This window comes from Lemur catta, chromosome 6, assembly GCF_020740605.2.
Source record: "Lemur catta isolate mLemCat1 chromosome 6, mLemCat1.pri, whole genome shotgun sequence".
In the NCBI taxonomy this organism is placed as follows: Eukaryota; Metazoa; Chordata; class Mammalia; order Primates; family Lemuridae; genus Lemur; species Lemur catta.
In genome coordinates, this window is record NC_059133.1 from 55,987,387 (window position 1) to 56,007,736 (window position 20,350).

The following is a 20,350-nucleotide window of genomic DNA, read 5'->3' on the forward strand; positions in this document are numbered from 1 at the left end:
ACATTTGAAATCATTGAAAAAAGTGGCAATCTTTCTATTAGCTCAAAGTGACTTTAAGTGTCAAATATCTCTGCTGGTAGACGGAGCAGGCGGGGAACAGGAGATCACTCAGGACATTGTGAACACAGCACAACATGCAGGACCTTTGCATGAGACAGTGACTAACTCGTAACTTCATGAGTTGAGAATAGTCTTATTGTGCTGACATCAAGTTAAAGCTGGAGGCAGGAGCATTTTCCCTGACTAAAGGAAACAAAAAACGCAATCTCGGTATTTCATAACTTTTCTAATAATCCAGGTGTGATCTCACCGTGCGTAAAGCCCAGCCCTTCCCGATGTGCAAGCTCACCTTCCAGGACTGAGCCCAGCCCAGGCTCACCACATATAAACTGCTGCCTGGAGCTCGCCTCACAGTCCTGCTCCTCTCCCTCCAGCCTCCAGCCTCTCGCACTCTCTCAGCCTTCTCCTCTTCTAGAACCATGTCCAGCAAAACCACCATAAGGAGCCACAGCAGCAGCCACCGTGGCTTCAGTGCCGGCTCAGCCAGAGTCCCCGGGGTCTCTCGCTCTGGCTTCAGCAGCGTCTCCGTGTCCCGCTCCCGGGGCAGTGGTGGCCTTGGTGGAGTGTGTGGAGGAGCTGGCTTTGGCAGCCGGAGCCTCTACAACCTGGGGGGCTCCAAGAGGATCTCCATCGGAGGGGGCAGCTGTGGCATCAGTGGTGGATATGGCAGCAGAGTTGGAGGTGGCTATGGCTTCGGAGGTGGAGCCGGCAGTGGATTCGGTTTTGGCGGTGGAGCTGGTGGTGGCTTTGGGCTCGGTGGTGGAGCTGGCTTTGGTGGTGGCTATGGGGGCTCTGGCTTCCCCGTGTGCCCCCCTGGAGGCATCCAAGAGGTCACGGTCAACCAGAACCTCCTCACCCCTCTGAACCTGCAAATCGACCCCACCATCCAGCGGGTGAGGACCGAGGAGCGCGAGCAGATCAAGACCCTCAACAACAAGTTCGCCTCCTTCATCGACAAGGTGAGACATGAGGCCGTGGCCTCCACAGAGTCTCTGGATGCGAGAAACAAAAATCCTCCTACTGGGCGAGACGTAGGAAAGAGGGACAAGGGGCTCAGACTAGCTCTCCACGGGGATGCCACATGCCCCATGCTGACAGCTGGTGGCAGGTGATGAGACCCATCTAACCACTGACCCTGTTAAGGGGCCTCATCCCTGCCCGGGAAGAGCTCTCGCCTTTTCATAACATTGAATCCCAGATGAGGCAAGGAGAGATGGCATGGGTTCATTCTTCCCTCTCAGGTGTCTCAGAGACTACAAAGAATTTGATGGGAGTATATAGGTTGATAAATTTCTTTCTGGGCAAGAAAAAATTCTTTTAAAAAGAACAGAGAAAAATATTCTCTGTAGATTAACCAAAAAAACTTAGAAATATTTATACAATATTTAGAATGAACAATTTACCCTAGAAACAGACAATGATGATAAAATTATTATAGAATATTTTAGAGCAGACACAGGAACTGAAAGGGACGCTGGACTGGAATCTGGTCATTAGGCAGCACACAGCATGCCTCTGACTGAGGTCCTGTCACTCAGGAAAACTGGGCACAATATGTCAGGTACACAGTGTTTGAAAACTAGATTTCTGGTTGTGCTCGAAAAGTCATTCGTGTGCTCAACAACTTAGAAGGGGAGAACACCTGAATGTTCCATAAGAGAATTTCCCAAGTTAGATCTATGGGGTGAAAAGGGAAAAGGCTTGGGGAGCAGAACCCAGCCTGAGCCTTCTGCATGCGCTGTAGGATCCCAGCACCGTGGAAAACTGCAGACCTGCCAGGAAACATGATGCCACAGACACTTCTTGCTTCCTTCCTTGTCTGGCAAATGACCGTCTTGTCTCCTATCCAGGTGCGGTTCCTAGAGCAGCAGAACAAGGTCCTGGACACCAAGTGGACCCTGCTCCAGGAGCAGGGCACGAAGCCCGCGAGACAGAGCCTGGAGCCTTTGTTTGAGCAGTACATCAACAACCTCAGGAGGCAGCTGGACAGCATCCTCGGGGACAAAAGCCGCCTGGACTCAGAGCTCAGAGGCATGCAGGACACAGTGGAGGACTTCAAGAACAAGTGAGTTAAGGGGGGAAAATGAACTCAGCGTTCTGAAGCACACACTTCAAGACAATGGGTGACCAGGTCCAGATGGGGGTAGGATTCCTAGCAAAACATGTCCATGGTAACAAAACTTGCAAACTATTACCTAGGAACAACTCTGCAAGTACAAAGGAAGGCCAGGGAAGGACCGGGGAGATTAGAGAAGTGAACACTTTAGTAGCAACAAAAAGTGGCCTTTAGGATATCTCTGGCAGGAAGGAAGAATCCGGACATATTGCACATAGGGACAGTGTGGGATCACGGGCTGCTTTTCTGATTCCTGCCACCACTGGCTCAATGGAGTCTTACGCCTTCCTTCCTGCAGATATGAAGATGAAATCAACAAGCGCACAGCAGCAGAGAATGAATTTGTGACTCTGAAGAAGGTGAGCAGATTCAGCCAGGGCGTCAGGCTTCTTTGCTAAAGGACAGAAATGACTCCGTGTCTCTGCTCACCTGTGAGAGGAGGATTGGCAGGGAGACTCAACTGTGGGTAGATGGGGCAGGAGCTCAGCTGATGGCACGTTGTCGGCTCTTTCCCCAGGATGTAGATGCTGCCTACATGAATAAGGTTGAACTGCAAGCCAAGGTAGACAGCCTTACAGACGAGATCAATTTCCTGAGAGCCTTCTATGACGCAGTAAGCATCTCCACTCTCCTTTGATTTGCTCTATGGAGTCTGTAAGGGGGGACGATCCATGGGCTCGGGTGGTGCTTTTAAAGGCACAGGGGCAAATGGCCTCACAAACTTGTGTTCTGCAGGAACTGTCTCAGATGCAAACCCACATCTCAGACACTTCCGTGGTCCTGTCCATGGACAACAACCGTAACCTGGACCTGGACAGCATCATCGCCGAAGTCAAAGCCCAATATGAGGAGATCGCTCAGAGGAGCCGGGCTGAGGCTGAGTCCTGGTACCAGACCAAGGTGAGCAGGGAGGTGGCAGCTGCCAGGAAATCCCCGTGTCCCACCCTGCATACCAGAAGGCTAGAACTTCACTGGGGAAATCTACTGAAAGGAATCTAGCATCCTCTCACATGACATGTACCCTGCACTATCGGAGTAGATATTTATAGCGATTATGCCTAAGTGTAAGAGGAAAAATGAGGATAGTGCTCATGTTGATAAGCACTAGGAATCATTGCTTTTAGCTTCCCCCTCAGTGCTGGCTCTTAGTCGTATAGTACACAGCACTGCCAGGCCCTAAGGGACGAGGCACTCAGTGGTCCCATAATGAGGATGGTCCTGATTGGGTTTCACAAGTCTTATCAATCCCGTGAAATCAACTTTTCTTAAATACCCTGAGGAGAAGCCATTAGGTTCAAGCTCAACACATGCCTGATTGAGAAGTGAAAGTCACTGTTGACCTGTGTAAACTCATAGACACTGTCTCTCTCTCCACCTCTGGACTGCAGTACGAGGAGCTGCAGGTCACCGCGGGCAGACACGGGGACGACCTGCGCAACACCAAGCAGGAGATTGCTGAGATCAACCGCATGATCCAGAGGCTGAGATCTGAGATCGACCACGTCAAGAAGCAGGTATCGTGAGGGCCAGAGGCGAAGAGAAGCCGCCCTTCCTTGCTAGACCGTCAGCCAGTCATTAACCATCATTTGTGAAGGTCCCCAGGATCTAAGGGAAAAGCAGGGAGCGGGGCACATGTACTTCCCCAGTGGTTAGGAGACACGGCTCCTACTTAGTGCCTGGTATTGACAGGTGGACAGAAGCAATCCCAACTGGTCAGAGTGTTAGCAGTACAGTCTAGAGCTGTGGTTCCCAACCCCCAGGCTGTGGACTGGTACCGGCATGTGGCCTGTTAGGGATGAGGCCGCAGAGCCTTGTCTTACCCCCCACTTCCATGGAAAAATTGTCTTCCATGAAACTTTGGAAGTGGGGGCAGGGGCAGGATTGCACAGCAGGAGGAGAGCAGTGGGCAAGCTCCCCATCGCTGGCATCACTGCCTGAGCTCCACCTCCTCCAACACCTATACACGGATAAACTGCTTCCATGAAACTGTTCCCTGGTGCCAAGAAGGTGGGGAACCGCTGGGCTAGAGGCATTGGAGGGTTTACTTAAGAAGACTGATTGACTTGGGAATTGCAGAGGAGCAACTTGGAAAATTAAGAGCAGGCAGGAAAACCTGAGGAACATTGTGGCAAATCTGCTCAAGATTCAGGGTGTAAAAGACAGAAGAAAAGGGGCATTGGACAAGCACAGTGTTGCCCAAGTGAGCGAGAGACTCAGGGGGGAAGGTGGCAAGGTCTCAGCAGTCTCAGGTGAAAACTCATCCCCTCACTTACAGATGGTCATAAGTTGTTGTTAGTCAGTGGGCGTCCATATGAGATATTCATAAACGATCTTGATTTGAATGTGGGGACAACATTCCAAACAAAATGCAGCTCCATTTCTTCCAATGTCCCTTTGTCTTATGTTCACTGTAGCGTCTCCCATCAGTGACAAACCGCATTCTCATGCAGAGTGGTTAAGGAAAAGGGGTATGTGTGTTTGTAAAATGAACCAGACTAGACAAAAACTACAGAATAGAAAAGTAGTGGAAAGGAAGGTTAGAGTTCATTCACCGTCCATTTTGGGCTCCAGGCACCTTCCTCGCTGGGATGGAAGAGCCAGGCTTGTGTGCTCTACGGCACCGGATCCAGGTGAATTCACTCTTGCTTTCCCTTCCAGTGCGCCAACCTGCAGGCCGCCATCGCGGATGCGGAGCAGCGTGGGGAGCTGGCCCTCAAGGACGCCAGGAGCAAGCTGGAAGGGCTGGAGGACGCCCTGCAGAAGGCCAAGCAGGACATGGCCCGGCTGCTGAAGGAGTACCAGGAGCTCATGAACGTGAAGCTGGCCCTGGACGTGGAGATCGCCACCTACCGCAAGCTGCTGGAGGGCGAGGAGTGCAGGTGGGTCCCTGAGCACCTGCTCAACATCTGAGCACACCTAGATGTCTGGCACCCAGCACAGCGTCAGGACACACCAGCCATGGCCAGAATTGCTAGTCCTGCAAAACAACTACAAGAGCAGTTTCCCAGGGACTGTTGCTCACATTGAGCTTCCCACACGGGCCCAGGAATGGCTCCCCGAGGTCTCACCCTGCCTGTGTTCCTCCCCTCTAGGCTGAATGGCGAAGGCGTCGGACAAGTCAACATCTGTAAGTACCCTTGCTTGCCTTCCTCCCCTGCCCTGGCACTCTTCCGGGTTGGCTCCGGCTGGCAGAAGGAGCTCACCGTGTCTTCTTGTGTCCTTGTCCCCTCCCCACCACAGCCGTGGTGCAGTCCACCGTCTCTGGCGGCTATGGCGGTGCCGGCGGTGTCGGCGGTGGCGTAGGCCTGGGCGGAGGCAGCGGCTACTCCTACAGCAGTGGTCACAGCCTTGGAGGTGGCTTCAGTTCCAGCAGTGGCAGAGGCCTGGGGGGTGGCCTCAGCTCCGTGGGAGGCAGCAGTTCCTCCATCAAGTACACCACCACCACCACCTCCAGCAAGAAGAGCTACAAGCACTGAAGTCCTGCCGCCAGCTCTTGGTCCCACAAGCCTCAGGCCCCTGTCTGGCTGCAGAGCCCTCTGCTCAGGTCGCTTGTCCTCTCCTGGCCTCCGGTCTCTCCTGCTCTCTGAGTGAGAGCCGAGGCTGGATGCCGAGAGCCCTCACTGCTCCTCTCTGTCCACACCTGCCCCTCCTGAGCTTCCTTTGCTCACTATCATAAGGTCAAACTCTGGACTAACATCATGATTCCATCACCACTGGAGCTTCACTTGGTTAGTACATTATTCATCTCTTGCCTGCCGAGTTCTATCTCTGAGGCTGAGCATTAGAACAAAATTATCTCTGCCACTTTTCATTACTGAAAGTGCTGCCTGGGGCTTGTTCCAGAGTAGGGCAACTTGCATTTAATTCCCACTGGCCCCAAATCTCCCACCTTACAAGTGGTGCAAACTTCCCTTCTAGCTCCCATGAAGGCGCAAGTGACCAGTCCTATGATGTACAGAGTCTGTATCCCTGTGATGTTTCCTCTGCTCTTTGCTTCCTTGTAATTGCTAAATAAAGCAGATTTATAATATAGTGTTTGATGTTGCCTTGCTTTGGGGCCAAAGATTGTCAAAGTTTTTCATCTGATAAAGGAGTTTTCATTTTTAAATGATAATACATTCCCTGTATACATAACTCTCCTCCTTTAGAGAGATTCAACAACTGTGATTTAGGGTCTTCACATTTAGGGTGTCTTCCCACATCAAAGTCCATCTACCGTTTTGGCAAGTGGAGTGGAAGGTGTCTGGTTCACCATCACTGTAAGCTCTTACCCATCCGTACTAGGAACCACTGGCACAGTTCCTCTGCCATGGTTTCTAAGCCCATTTCTCTCCCTATGCCAGTACTCAGCCTAAATGCCCAGATGAGAACTATATTCCCGGCCCATTAGAGCAAGAGACATTTGACAACGGAATCAGATATTTGATTATTAATAATAAGTAAAATTGGCTTCATGACCAAGAAACTTGCCTGACAACATGAATTAAGGTCAATGAAAGTGTGTGTACTACTGAAGTGGAATCAATTTCTAGAAATGCATCCTGAAGACAGTACTAATGTAGAAAAGTGAGTGCACATGCACACCTGGGCGACATTGTGCATAACAGGGAACATTGGAGACACTCAAACTGGTCAAGTTAAAGGTCCAAAGAGTCAGGAGAAAATTCAGACTCTTATCCCTTAAAGGGTGAAGACAATAGCAGGAGAAAATCCACTTTTCTCACACCGTAAGCCTCTCATAGAGATTCGAAGGAACCAAGTGTTTGTCGCTCAGAAGACAGGGTCCCATCCCTCTCTCAGGTGTGAACTGTCCCAGTTTAACGTCCAGGGATGGATGAGGGAAAACCCAGGATGAGGACTGTGGAGTCTTGTTGTCTCCACGAGTGGTGATTATCTTCCTAACTCTCAGATTCTCATATCACTGAAGACATTTTCTTGGATTGTTCTGGTGTTTCTAGTTCCTACTCTGTGAGTACCGAGCCCCTCTAACTGTTCCCCCAGCAACATGGGAACCCCCCACTTTCTGCCCAGAACTTTCCTGATGGCAGAAAGGGGAAGACTGACTTCTGAAATCCAAGCACACTTACCACAGGTACCCAGAAGCAATAATGAAAGAGAATATAATCGACAAGGAAAATTATCTAGGATATAGTAATACACAAAAAGGAGTTTAAAAATAGTTTGTCTCTACATTTGTATTTAAATAACTTTAAAATCTTATGGTGCATGGATATTAAAAATACAATAAAGGAATATTACAAACAATTGTCAAAATTTGATACCTTAGTTTGATAAGAATTGGTATTAATTATTGTTTAAAAGTTTGGCAGAATTCAGTGGTGAAGTCATCCTGTCTTAGACTTCTATTTGTTGGAGACCTTTTCATTGCTATTCAATCTCGTTACTTGGATTGGTCTGTTCAGGATTTTTATTTCTTTGTTCAATCTTGGTAGGTTGTATGTGTCCAGGAATCTATCCATTTCCTCTAGGTTTTTGAATTTATGGGCATATACTTGATCAAATAGTCTCTAATGATCCTTTGTATTTCTGTGATATCCATTGTGATGTCTTTTTTTTGTTTTTGATTTTCTTTATTTGGGTCTTCTTAGACTTAGTCCTTACTTAGTCTAGCTAGTGGTTTGTAGAGTTTGTTTATCTTTTCAAAAGCCTAGTTTTTGTTTTGTTAATCTTTTGTATTTTTCAGTCTCAATTTCATTTCTTTCTCCTGTGTTCTTTATTCTTTCTTTCCTTCTATTAATTTTGGACTTTGTTCTTGCTTTTCTAGTTTCCTAAGGTGCATGTTTAGGTTGAAATCTTCTAGTTTTTTGATGTAAGCATTTATTGTTATAAACTAGTCCCTATGTCAATTCTTCTCAAACTATTCCAAGCAATTGAACCAGAGAAAATTCTTTCTGACTCCTTCTATGAGGCCAGCTTAACCCTGATAACAAAACCAGATAAGGGCACAAAAAAACCCAGAAAACTACAGGCCAATATCACTGATGACATCAATACAAGATGCAAAAATCCTCAACAAAATACTAGTAAACCAAATCCACCAACACATTAAAAAGATAATACATGATCAAGTGGCATTCATCCCAGAAATGGGATAAATCAATAAACATTATACATCACATCAATACAATGAAGTATAAAAACCTTATGAACATCTCAATAGATGCAGAAAAAGAATTTGATAGAATTCAACATCACTTCATAGTAAAAACTTTTAATAAAGTAGATATAGAGGAAAGTACCTTAATCTAATACAGGTCATATATGATAAATCCACAGCTAACATCTTTCTGAATAGGGAAAGGCTAAAAGCTTTTCCTCTAAGAACTGGAACAAGAGAAGATGCCAGTCTCACCACTCCTATTCAAGATATTACTGGAAGTCCTACCCAGAGCAATTAGGCAAGAGAAAGAAATAAAGGGCGCCCAAATTGGAAAAGAGGAAGTCAAATTATCCCTGTTTCCAGATGACATAGATCATATATATATATGTATGTATATATATAAAACACAAACCCTAAAGTCTACAAAGAAACTCTTTAATAAACAAATTCAGTAAAGTTGCAGGATACATAATTAACATACAAAAATCAGTAGTGTTTCTATATGCAAACAACAAACTAGCTGAAAAAGAAACCAAGAGGTAATCCTATTATCCTATTTACAATAGCTACAAAAATAAAATAAAATACCTAGGAATAAATTTAACCAAAGAGGTGAAAGATTTTTACAAGGAAAAACACAAAACACTGATGAAAGAAATTGAAGATACAAGCAAATGGAAAGGTATACCATGCCCTTGAAGTGGAAGAATTAATATCACTAAAATGATCATACTGCCCAAAGCAATCTGCAGATTCAATGCAATCCTTATCAAAATACCAATGACATTCTCCACAGAAAGAGAAGAAAATACTAAAATTTGTAGGGAACTACAAAAGATGTGAAGTACCCTAAGCAGTTCTAAACAAAAAGAACCAAACTGGAGGTATCATACTACCAGACCTCAAAACATACTACAGAGCTGTAGTAACCCAAACAACATGGTACTGGCATAAAAACAGACACAGACCAATGGAACAGAATAGAGAGCCCAGAAATTAATTTACATTTTCTATAGCCAGTTGGTTTTTGACAAAGGTGCCAAGAACACTTATTGGGGAAAAGATAGTCTCTTTAATAAACGGTACTGGGACAATTGGATATCTAAATGAAGAAGAATGAAACTAGAGTCCCACTTCTCACCCTATACAAAAGTCAACTCAAAATGGATCAAAGACCTAATGGAAGACCCAAAATGATAAAACTACTAGAAATAAACATAGGGGGAAATGCTTTAGAACATCGATCTGGGAAAAGATTTTATAAATAGGACCTCAAAAGCACAGGCAATGAAAGCAAAAATTTTAGAAGCTAAAAATCTTCTGCACAGCAAAGGGAAAATAATCAACAGAGTGAAAGGAAACCTACAGAATGGGAGAAAATATTTGCAGACTACTCATGTGACAGGGGATTATACCTCCAGAATATACTAGACACTCAAACAACTCAACTGTGAAAACCTAATCTGATTCAAAAATGAGCAAATGATCTGAACCGATGTTTCTCAGAGGAAGATATATAAATGGCCAACAAATATATGAGAAAATTCTCATCATTAATTACCTGGTAAATGTAAATAAAAACCACAATGAGGTATCATCTCATCCCAGTTACGATGGCTATTATCAGAGACCAAAAAAAAATAATAAATGCTGGTGAGTAGCTGGAGAAAAGGGAACTCTTAGATGCTGTTGGCAAGAATGTAAAGTAGTATGGCAACTATAGATAACTGTATATTATATAGAGTTTCCTCAAAAAAACTACAAATAGAACTATTTGATCCAACAATCCCACTACTGGGAATTTATCCAAAGGGAAAAGAAAACATTATATTGAAGAGACATCTGCACTCCCATGTTTATTGCAGCACTATTCACAACAGCCACAATATGGAATCAAACTAGGTGTCCAACAACAGATGAATGGATGAAGAAAATGTCCTATATATTCACGCAATGGAATACTATTCAACCATAAAAAAGAATGAAATACTATCATTCATGGCAAGATGGATGGAACTGGAGGAAAGCAAAAAGTCAGGAACAGAAAGTTCAACACTGAATGTTCTGACTCATATGAAGGAGTTTTAAAAGATTGATCTCATAGAAGTGAAAATTAGGAAAGAGGATACTAGAGGCTGGGAAGTCTAAGGATAAGGGAGAGAGAGGGAGAGATTTGTTAAAGGATACAAAGTTACAGCTAGATAGGAGGAATAAGTTCTAGTGTTTATAGCTTGTAGGATGACAATAGTTAGCAATAATAGATCATATCATTTCAAATAGCTAGAAGGAGGATATTAAACATTCCCAACCCAAAGAAATGATAGATGTTTGAGATGATGGATATGCTGATTTCCCTAATCTGTTCACTCTAAGTTACGCATATGGAAATATCACTATGTACCTCATGAATACATACAATTATTATTTGTCAATTTACAAAAAGCCTCAAATATAAAAAAATTGATAGGTTAAATAGGCCAAATCTTGAAGACATAAAATGCCAAATTTCTCACAAGGACAAATAATCAGAATATCCATATAATTTTTAGAGAAATTGAATCAATAATATATAACCTTCCAAGAAAGAAAGCACTGGGTTAGATATTTTCATTGGGTAATTCTACCAACATTAAAAAATGAAATAGTGCCAATACTCTACCATCTCCACCAGAAAATAGAAGCACAGACAGTACTTTCTAACTCATTCTGTGTAGGCCAGTATGATACTGACATCAAAACTAGACAAAGACATTTCAAGAAAGAAAAACTACAGATCAATACGTCTTATGAACATAGACACAACAATGATCAACAAAATATTACCAAATTGCATCTTACCAAGTATCTAAAGAATTATACACCACGACCAACTGGAATTTATTCCAGATGTGCAAGGCTAGTTCATGATTCAAAATCAATCAATATAATCCACCACATCAAAGGGATGGAAAAAAGGAAAATCAAATGATTATAACAACTGATGCCAAAAAGGTGTATGACTTAACCGAACATTCATTCATTTAAAGAAAACTCTCAGAAAACAAGGAATAGAGAGCAATTTTCTAAACTTGGTAAACAATGTCCAAAACCAATCATATACCTAACATCACAATGATGAGAGAATGGACCCTTTCTCCCTAGGACTGAGACCAAGGCGAGCATGTCCTGTGTCTCCACTATTGTTCACATTGTACTGGAAGTCTAACTGGAACCATAAGAAAAGAAAGAGTAAGAAGAGTTATACATATTAGAAATTAAGAAATAAAGCTGCCTTTATTCTCCTATGACATTGTAAGCTATGTAGAAAATCCCAAAGAGTTTACCAAAACCCTCTCAGAAGTAGTAAGCAAATATAGCAAAATTACAGGATACAAGGTTACCAGATGAAAGTTAAGTAATTTCTTATATACCAGCCATGAAGGACTGAAATTTCAAATTAAAAACTAATACCATTTACTGTGCACCAAAAGATTAAGTACTTACACATAAATCTAACAAAAATGTAGAGACTCTATTAATATATGTGGAAAACTAAAAAATGCTAATGAAGTAAATCAAAGGTGTAAATAAATGAAGATCTATTCCATACTCATGGATTGGAAGACTCCATATTATTAAGATATCAACTCTGTCTAATTTGATACATAGATTCAACACAATCCCAATCGAAATTCCAGCAAGCTATTTTGTAAATACCAACAAACTGAATAAAGATTGCATAGAAAGGCAAAGGATCTTTGCAAGGTGAAGAGGAGAAGCACAGGGTAATTTTTAGGGTGGTAAAACTCTTCTGTGTGGCAATGTAGTGGCGAAATCATGACATTATGCATTTGTCAAAATCCATAAAATATTTTTGGAGGATTTTTAAAATTATTATTATTCTTAATTGACAAATCATAATTATATAAATGTATGGGGTACAATACAATGTTTTGACCCATGTATATAATGTGGAATAATTAAATCCATCTAATTAACATATTCATCACCTCACATGATTTTTTGTAGCAAGACACTTGAAATTTTCTCCCTTAGTTATTTTGCAATATTCAATATGTTCTTATTGAATATTGTCACCCTGCTGTGCAATAGATCTTAAAACCTATCCGTCTGCCTAAATGAAACTCAGTACCTTGTCACCAGCAATTCCCCATTCCCTCCACCTACCCCATCCCCAGCCTTTTGTAACCATCATTCTACTCTCTACTTCTATGAGTTCAACATTTTTAGATTCCACATGTAAGTGGAGTATTTGTCTTTCTGTGCCTGGCTTATTTCACTCAGCAGAACATCCTCCAGGTTCATCCACATTGTCTTTATTCTTTAGAGCAGTTTTAGGTTTACAGAAAAATTGTCCAGAAGGTACAAAGACTTACCATATACATCCGTCCCCCACAACACCATAGCCTCACCGTTATTAACAACCCCCAGTGGAGTAGTACATGTGTTACAATCAATGTGGTAACATCTACATTCATGTCATTATTACCCAAAGTTCATAGTTTATATTAGGGTTTATTCTGGCTTTTGAAAAATGTATAATAACATGTTTTACCATTATAATATCATACATAATAGTTTCACTGCCCTAAAAATCCTCTGTACTCTGTCTATTCATCTGTCCTTCCCCCTTAGCCCTTGATAGCCATTGATCTGTCTTTATTCTCCCATGACATTATAAGCTACGTAGAAAATCCCAAAGAATTTACCAAAACCCTCCTGGAAGTAATAAGCAAATATAGCAAAATTTCAGGATACAAGGTTACCAGATGAAAGTAAGTACTTTGTTATATACCAGCAATGAAGGATTAAAATTTCAAATTAAAAATTTGAAATTAAATTTTACTGTCTTCATAGTTTTGCCTGTTTCACAATGTCTTATGCTTGGAATCATACAGCATGTACCCTTTTCAGACTGTATGCTTTCACTTAGTAATATGCATTTAAGTTTCCTCCATGCGTTTTCATGGCTTGATAGCTCACTCCTTCTTAGTGCTGAATAATATTTCATTGTCTGATGTGGAACAGATTGTTTATTCACCCACCTACTGAAAGACACCTTGGTTGCCTCCAAGTTTTGGCAATTAGGAATAAAGTTTCTATAAATACCTCTGTAGATATGCAAAGTAGACAAAGTAGATACTGCACAAGCATAATTGGAAAAGAGACTATAGGAATGTATGTCAAATAGATATATAAAAGTCTAAAATAATTTATAAATGTATGCAATTTTATATATAAAACACAGTGAAATCTATAATATGTGTGTATATATGTATGTGTATATATACACACACACAATATACCTATGGGGGGTTCACTCTCTACATATAAAACACCCCCCATACACACACACACACACACACACACACACACACACACGCACACCAGTACGCACATCTCACATATTATCCAGAAAAAGCACAGAAACATTCCCAGGTAAAGGTCCTGGAAAAGATACACAAAGAACTAATAACACTGCTTACTTACTTATACAAACACTGGGTGGCTGAAGAATGGCCTTACCTGATATGATCTTCCCTAAATGTGTGTTACAAGTTCAATTTGTATATGTAGAAATAAATGTGTAACTAACAGTATTCAATATATAAATAGGCTTTATACTACATTCACATCTGCAAAGTGTAAATATATAAGAGAATCTTATTAATCCTCAAATTTTAACTGTTTACAGAAAATACAAAGGACATATAGCATATTAAATGAAATACTGTGATCAAGCAATTAGGAAATCCCGAAGACTGAAACACTACTCAGGATAATATTACAAATAAATAAATGATACATACAAGGATAGAGGAAAATTGAACAGATAATTGATCTTAATAAATACACAAATTTTTAAGATTATATTGGTTATATTTTAAAAGGGCCTATCATTTAGACATTAATATTAAATTATTTGTTGAACAAATAATATAATTTCTTCAATTTGCTTTCAAATAATTCAGGGTTGGTGATTAAATCGGGTGGAAGCACAGACGAAATAGGTTGGCCATGAGATAATGTTAAAGCTACATGACACAGATATAAGGGCCCATTGTGCTGGTGCTCTACTTTTCTACTTGTTTGAAATTTTACATGAAGAAAAATAAGTAATATTTCACATTCAAAATCTTTGAAAAAAATGGTGATATTTCTGTTAGCTTAAAAAGATTTTAAATTTCCAATATCTCTGCTGGTAGATGGAGCAGGCGGGGAACAAGAGATCACTCAGGACGTTCTGAACACAGCACAACATGCAAGACCTTTGTATGAGAAAGTGACTAACTCGTAACTTCATGAATTGAGAATAGTCTTATTGTACTGACATCAAGTCAAAACTGGAGGCAGGAGCATTTTCCCTGACTAAAGAAAGCAAAAAATGCAATCTCGGTATTTCATAACTTTTCTAATAATCCAGGTGTGATCTCACCATGCGTAAAGCCCAGCCCTTCCCGATGTGCAAGCTCACCTTCCAGGACTGAGCCCAGCCCAGGCTCACCACATATAAACTGCTGCCTGGAGCTCGCCTCACAGTCCTGCTCCTCTCCCTCCAGCCTCCAGCCTCTCGCACTCTCTCAGCCTTCTCCTCTTCTAGAACCATGTCCAGCAAAACCACCATAAGGAGCCACAGCAGCAGCCACCGTGGCTTCAGTGCCGGCTCAGCCAGAGTCCCCGGGGTCTCTCGCTCTGGCTTCAGCAGCGTCTCCGTGTCCCGCTCCCGGGGCAGTGGTGGCCTTGGTGGAGTGTGTGGAGGAGCTGGCTTTGGCAGCCGGAGCCTCTACAACCTGGGGGGCTCCAAGAGGATCTCCATCGGAGGGGGCAGCTGTGGCATCAGTGGTGGATATGGCAGCAGAGTTGGAGGTGGCTATGGCTTCGGAGGTGGAGTCGGCAGTGGATTCGGTTTTGGCGGTGGAGCTGGTGGTGGCTTTGGGCTCGGTGGTGGAGCTGGCTTTGGTGGTGGCTATGGGGGCTCTGGCTTCCCCGTGTGCCCCCCTGGAGGCATCCAAGAGGTCACGGTCAACCAGAACCTCCTCACCCCTCTGAACCTGCAAATCGACCCCACCATCCAGCGGGTGAGGACCGAGGAGCGCGAGCAGATCAAGACCCTCAACAACAAGTTCGCCTCCTTCATCGACAAGGTGAGACATGAGGCCGTGGCCTCCACAGAGTCTCTGGATGCGAGAAACAAAAATCCTCCTACTGGGGGAGACGTAGGAAAGAGGGACAAGGGGCTCAGACTAGCTCTCCACGGCGATGCCACATGCCCCATGCTGACAGCTGGTGGCAGGTGATGAGACCCATCTAACCACTGACCCTGTTAAGGGGCCTGATCCCTGCCCGGGAAGAGCTCTCGCCTTTTCATAACATTGAATCCCAGATGAGGCAAGGAGAGATGGCATGGGTTCATTCTTCCCTCTCAGGTGTCTCAGAGACTACAAAGAATTTGATGGGAGTATATAGGTTGATAAATTTCTTTCTGGGCAAGAAAAAATTCTTTTTAAAAGAACAGAAAAAAATATTCTCTGTAGATTAACCAAAAAAACTTAGAAATATTTATACAATATTTAGAATGAACAATTTACCCTAGAAACAGACAATGATGATAAAATTATTATAGAATATTTTAGAGCAGACACAGGAACTGAAAGGGACGCTGGACTGGAATCTGGGCATTAGGCAGCACACAGCATGCCTCTGACTGAGGTCCTGTCACTCAGGAAAACTGGGCACAATATGTCAGGTACACAGTGTTTGAAAACTAGATTTCTGGTTGTGCTCGGAAAGTCATTCGTGTGCTCAACAACTTAGAAGGGGAGAACACCTGAATGTTCCATAAGAGAATTTCCCAGGTTAAATTATGGGGTGAAAAGGGAAAAGGCTTGGGGAGCAGAACCCAGCCTGAGCCTTCTGCATGCGCTGTAGGATCCCAGCACCGTGGGAAACTGCAGACCTGCCAGGAAACATGATGCCACAGACACTTCTTGCTTGCTTCCTTCCTTGTCTGGCAAATGACCGTCTTGTCTCCTATCCAGGTGCGGTTCCTAGAGCAGCAGAACAAGGTCCTGGACACCAAGTGGACCCTGCTCCAGGAGCAGGGCACCAAGACCGTGAGGCAGAACCTGGAGCCTTTGTTAGAGCAGTACATCAACAACCTCAGGAGGCAGCTGGACAGCATCCTCGGGGAAAAAAGCCGCCTGGACTCGGAGCTCAGAGGCATGCAGGACACAGTGGAGGACTTCAAGAACAAGTGAGTTAAAGGGGGAAAATGAACTCAGCGTTCTGAAGCACACACTTCAAGACAATGGGTGACCATGTCCAGATGGGAGTAGGATTCCTAGCAAAACATGTCCACGCTAATGAAACTCACAAACTACTACGTAGGAACAAATCTACAAGTATAAAGGAGGGCCAGGGAAGGACTGGGGAGATTAGAAAAGTGAAAAATTTAATAGCAACAAAAAATGGCCTTTACGCTGTCTGTGTCAGGAAGGAAGAATCAGGACATATTGCACATAGGGACACTGTGGGATCACGGGCTGCTTTTCTGATTCCTGCCACCACTGGCTCAATGGAGTCTTACGCCTTCCTTCCTGCAGATATGAAGATGAAATCAACAAGCGCACAGCAGCAGAGAATGAATTTGTGACTCTGAAGAAGGTGAGCAGATTCAGCCAGGGTGTCAGGCTTCTTTGCAAAAGGACAGAAATGACTCCGTGTCTCTGCTCACCTGTGAGAGGAGGATTGGCAGGGAGACTCAACTGTGGGTAAATGGGGCAGGGGCTTAGCGGACGGCACGTTGTTGGCTCTTTCCCCAGGATGTGGATGCTGCCTACATGAATAAAGTTGAACTACAAGCCAAGGTAGACAGCCTTACAGACGAGATCAATTTCCTGAGAGCCTTCTATGACGCAGTAAGCATCTCCACTCTCCTTTGATTTGCTCTATGGAGTCTGTAAGGGGGCACGATCCATGGGCTCAGGTGGTGCTTTTAAAGGCACAGGGGCAAATGGCCTCACAAACTTGTGTTCTGCAGGAACTGTCTCAGATGCAAACCCACATCTCAGACACTTCCGTGGTCCTGTCCATGGACAACAACCGTAACCTGGACCTGGACAGCATCATCGCCGAAGTCAAAGCCCAATATGAGGAGATTGCTCAGAGGAGCCGGGCTGAGGCTGAGTCCTGGTACCAGACCAAGGTGAGCAGGGAGGTGGCAGCTGCCAGGAAATCCCCGTGTCCCGCCCTGCATACCAGAAGGCTAGAACTTCACTGGGGAAATCTACCAAAAGGAATGTAGCATCCTCTCACATGACATGTACCCTGCACTATCGGAGTAGATATTTATAGCGATTATGCCTAAGTGTAAGAGGAAAAGTGAGAATGATGCTCCTGTTGATAAGCACTAGGAATCATTGCTTTTAGCTTCCCCCTCAGTGCTGGCTCTTAGTCGTATAGTACACAGCACTGCCAGGCCCTAAGGGACGAGGCACTCTGTGGTCCCATAATGAGGATGGTCTTGATTGGGTTTCACAAGTCTTATCAATCCTGTGAAATCAACTTTTCTTAAATACCCTGAGGAGAAGCCATTAGGTTCAAGCTCAACACATGCCTGATTGAGAAGTGAAAGTCACTGTTGACCTGTGTAAACTCATAGACACTGTCTCTGTCTCCACCTCTGGACTGCAGTACGAGGAGCTGCAGGTCACCGCGGGCAGACACGGGGACGACCTGCGCAACACCAAGCAGGAGATTGCTGAGATCAACCGCATGATCCAGAGGCTGAGATCTGAGATCGACCACGTCAAGAAGCAGGTATGGTGAGGGCCAGGGGCGAAGAGAAGCCGCCCTTCCTTGCTAGACCGTCAGCCAGTCATTAACCATCATCTGGGAACATTGCTGGGAAGTAAACAAACACTAGGGAGAGGACGACCCTCATCTCCTGCCCTCAGTGAAAATCAAGGAGACACAGATCCCACCCCGGAGGATGAGACTCTGAAGTGGGAGGAGGGGACAATCTCAACAGTCTCATGTGAAAAGTCATCTCCTCACTTAAGGAGCACCATGATTTTGTATGATTAGTGTGGCATCCACATGTGATCATCGACATCTTGTTGTAGCTTTGGAGACAGCACTCAAACCAGCCCAGTGGGTCCATACGTCCAATGTGCCTTGTTATTGTGTCCACTACAGTGTTTCCTGTCTATGATAAACCACATCTTCAGGCACGGTGGGTAATACTGGGGCACAGGAGTTTGTCACTTACCTCCCAGACTAGATGAGTATGCAGAGTGAAAACAATACTGCACAGTGAGGGTCATAGTTCCTTTTCCCTCATTCTGGGCTCCTGGACTCTTCTGTCTAGGGAAAGAGAAGAGCCAGGCTAGTGTGTTATAAGGCACTGATGCAAGTTCACTCTTGCTTTCCCTTCCAGTGCGCCAACCTGCAGGCCGCCATCGCGGATGCGGAGCAGCGTGGGGAGCTGGCCCTCAAGGACGCCAGGAGCAAGCTGGAAGGGCTGGAGGACGCCCTGCAGAAGGCCAAGCAGGACATGGCCCGGCTGCTGCGTGACTACCAGGAGCTCATGAACGTGAAGCTGGCCCTGGACGTGGAGATCGCCACCTACCGCAAGCTGCTGGAGGGCGAGGAGTGCAGGTGGGTCCCTGAGCACCTGCTCAACATCTGAGCACACCTAGATGTCTGGCACCCAGCACAGCGTCAGGACACACCAGCCATGGCCAGAATTGCTAGTCCTGCAAAACAACTACAAGAACAGTTTCCCAGGGACTGTTGCTCACATTGAGCTTCCCACACGGGCCCAGGAATGGCTCCCCGAGGTCTCACCCTGCCTGTGTTCCTCCCCTCTAGGCTGAATGGCGAAGGCGTCGGACAAGTCAACATCTGTAAGTACCCTTGCTTGCCTTCCTCCCCTGCCCTGGCACTCTTCCGGGTTGGCTCCGGCTGGCAGAAGGAGCTCACCGTGTCTTCTTGTGTCCTTGTCCCCTCCCCACCACAGCCGTGGTGCAGTCCACCGTCTCTGGCGGCTATGGCAGTGCCGGCGGTGTTGGCGGTGGCGTAGGCCTGGGCGGAGGCAGCGGCTACTCCTACAGCAGTGGTCACAGCCTTGGAGGCGGCTTCAGTTCCAGCAGTGGCAGAGGCCTGGGGGGTGGCCTCAGCTCCGTGGGAGGCAGCAGTTCCTCCATCAAGTACACCACCACCACCACCTCCAGCAAGAAGAGCTACAAGCACTGAAGTCCTGCCGCCAGCTCTTGGTCCCACAAGCCTCAGGCCCCTGTCTGGCTGCAGAGCCCTCTGCTCAGGTCGCTTGTCCTCTCCTGGCCTCCGGTCTCTCCTGCTCTCTGAGTGAGAGCCGAGGCTGGATGCTGAGAGCCCTCACTGCTCCTCTCTGTCCACACCTGCCCCTCCTGAGCTTCCTTTGCAACAGTCATTGTCACACAGACATGCAAATGTTTTTTGATGTCCTTATTTCATTACCAGATGTATAAGTCTTCCGTAATTCTGAGACGAAAATGACATCTGCCCTGCTAAGAATTATATTAATAACTCAGTCTGGGTTCTGCTGTGGACCAGGAATCTTCCCATCAACTTCTCACTGTCCTGCCCTTTATTCTACACTCAGGGGCTCTCCATCTCATGGATAAGTTGTCCTGATCTTCCCTTGCAGTGTCCCTCAATGTTTTGTGACAAAACCCTCTGATGCACAGAGTCTGTATTCAGCACCGTTTTTCTCTGGTCTTTGCTTTCTGTTGTTCTGTTGAATAAAGCAGATTTAGAATATAAAAATTTTGTGTTTGATTGTACTTTTGACCGTGTATTGGTTTAGAACCTTTCTCATCCCACAAACGGATCCTCATCATTGTGGATCCACCCTCCCCCGTCAATAACGCACCACGCTTCGCAGCCCACTCTGTCGATCAACATCACGTGATTCCACAGGACCCTCCGGGTGGGCGATCACCAACAACTATTCAGGCTTGCCACTCAGGACTTTCCCCCCAAATAGCGTATTTTTAAAGCAGTAGGACAGA

The 20,350-nt window shown here is 44.8% G+C and overlaps 2 protein-coding genes across 2 annotated transcripts; both read left to right on the top strand.

Annotated features, from left to right (window-relative positions):
• Positions 1-473: 473 nt before the first annotated feature.
• Positions 474-6,158, top strand: LOC123639806 (keratin, type II cytoskeletal 6A-like). Its single transcript, XM_045553941.1, has 9 exons — positions 474-1,019; positions 1,911-2,125; positions 2,475-2,535; positions 2,694-2,789; positions 2,912-3,076; positions 3,565-3,690; positions 4,835-5,055; positions 5,269-5,303; positions 5,417-6,158. Exons 1-9 carry the CDS (start codon positions 480-482, stop codon positions 5,650-5,652), a joined length of 1,695 nt encoding a protein of 564 aa, XP_045409897.1. The 5' UTR covers positions 474-479; the 3' UTR covers positions 5,653-6,158.
• Positions 6,159-14,835: 8,677 nt separating this feature from the next.
• On the top strand, positions 14,836-19,988 carry LOC123639800 (keratin, type II cytoskeletal 6A-like). The gene is made up of 9 exons (XM_045553933.1): positions 14,836-15,442; positions 16,337-16,551; positions 16,901-16,961; positions 17,120-17,215; positions 17,338-17,502; positions 17,991-18,116; positions 18,736-18,956; positions 19,170-19,204; positions 19,318-19,988. Exons 1-9 carry the CDS (start codon positions 14,903-14,905, stop codon positions 19,551-19,553), a joined length of 1,695 nt encoding a protein of 564 aa, XP_045409889.1. The 5' UTR covers positions 14,836-14,902; the 3' UTR covers positions 19,554-19,988.
• The last annotated feature ends 362 nt before the right edge of the window (positions 19,989-20,350 follow it).

Coding starts and splice junctions, on each gene's coding strand:
- LOC123639806 (XM_045553941.1), top strand. CDS start 480: ATGTCCAGCAAAACCACCATAAGGAGCCACAGCAGCAGCCACCGTGGC. Junction 1,020..1,910: donor TCGCCTCCTTCATCGACAAG/GTGAGACATGAG, acceptor TCTCCTATCCAG/GTGCGGTTCCTAGAGCAGCA. Junction 2,790..2,911: donor TGAGAGCCTTCTATGACGCA/GTAAGCATCTCC, acceptor TGTGTTCTGCAG/GAACTGTCTCAGATGCAAAC.
- LOC123639800 (XM_045553933.1), top strand. CDS start 14,903: ATGTCCAGCAAAACCACCATAAGGAGCCACAGCAGCAGCCACCGTGGC. Junction 17,216..17,337: donor TGAGAGCCTTCTATGACGCA/GTAAGCATCTCC, acceptor TGTGTTCTGCAG/GAACTGTCTCAGATGCAAAC. Junction 18,117..18,735: donor TCGACCACGTCAAGAAGCAG/GTATGGTGAGGG, acceptor TTTCCCTTCCAG/TGCGCCAACCTGCAGGCCGC.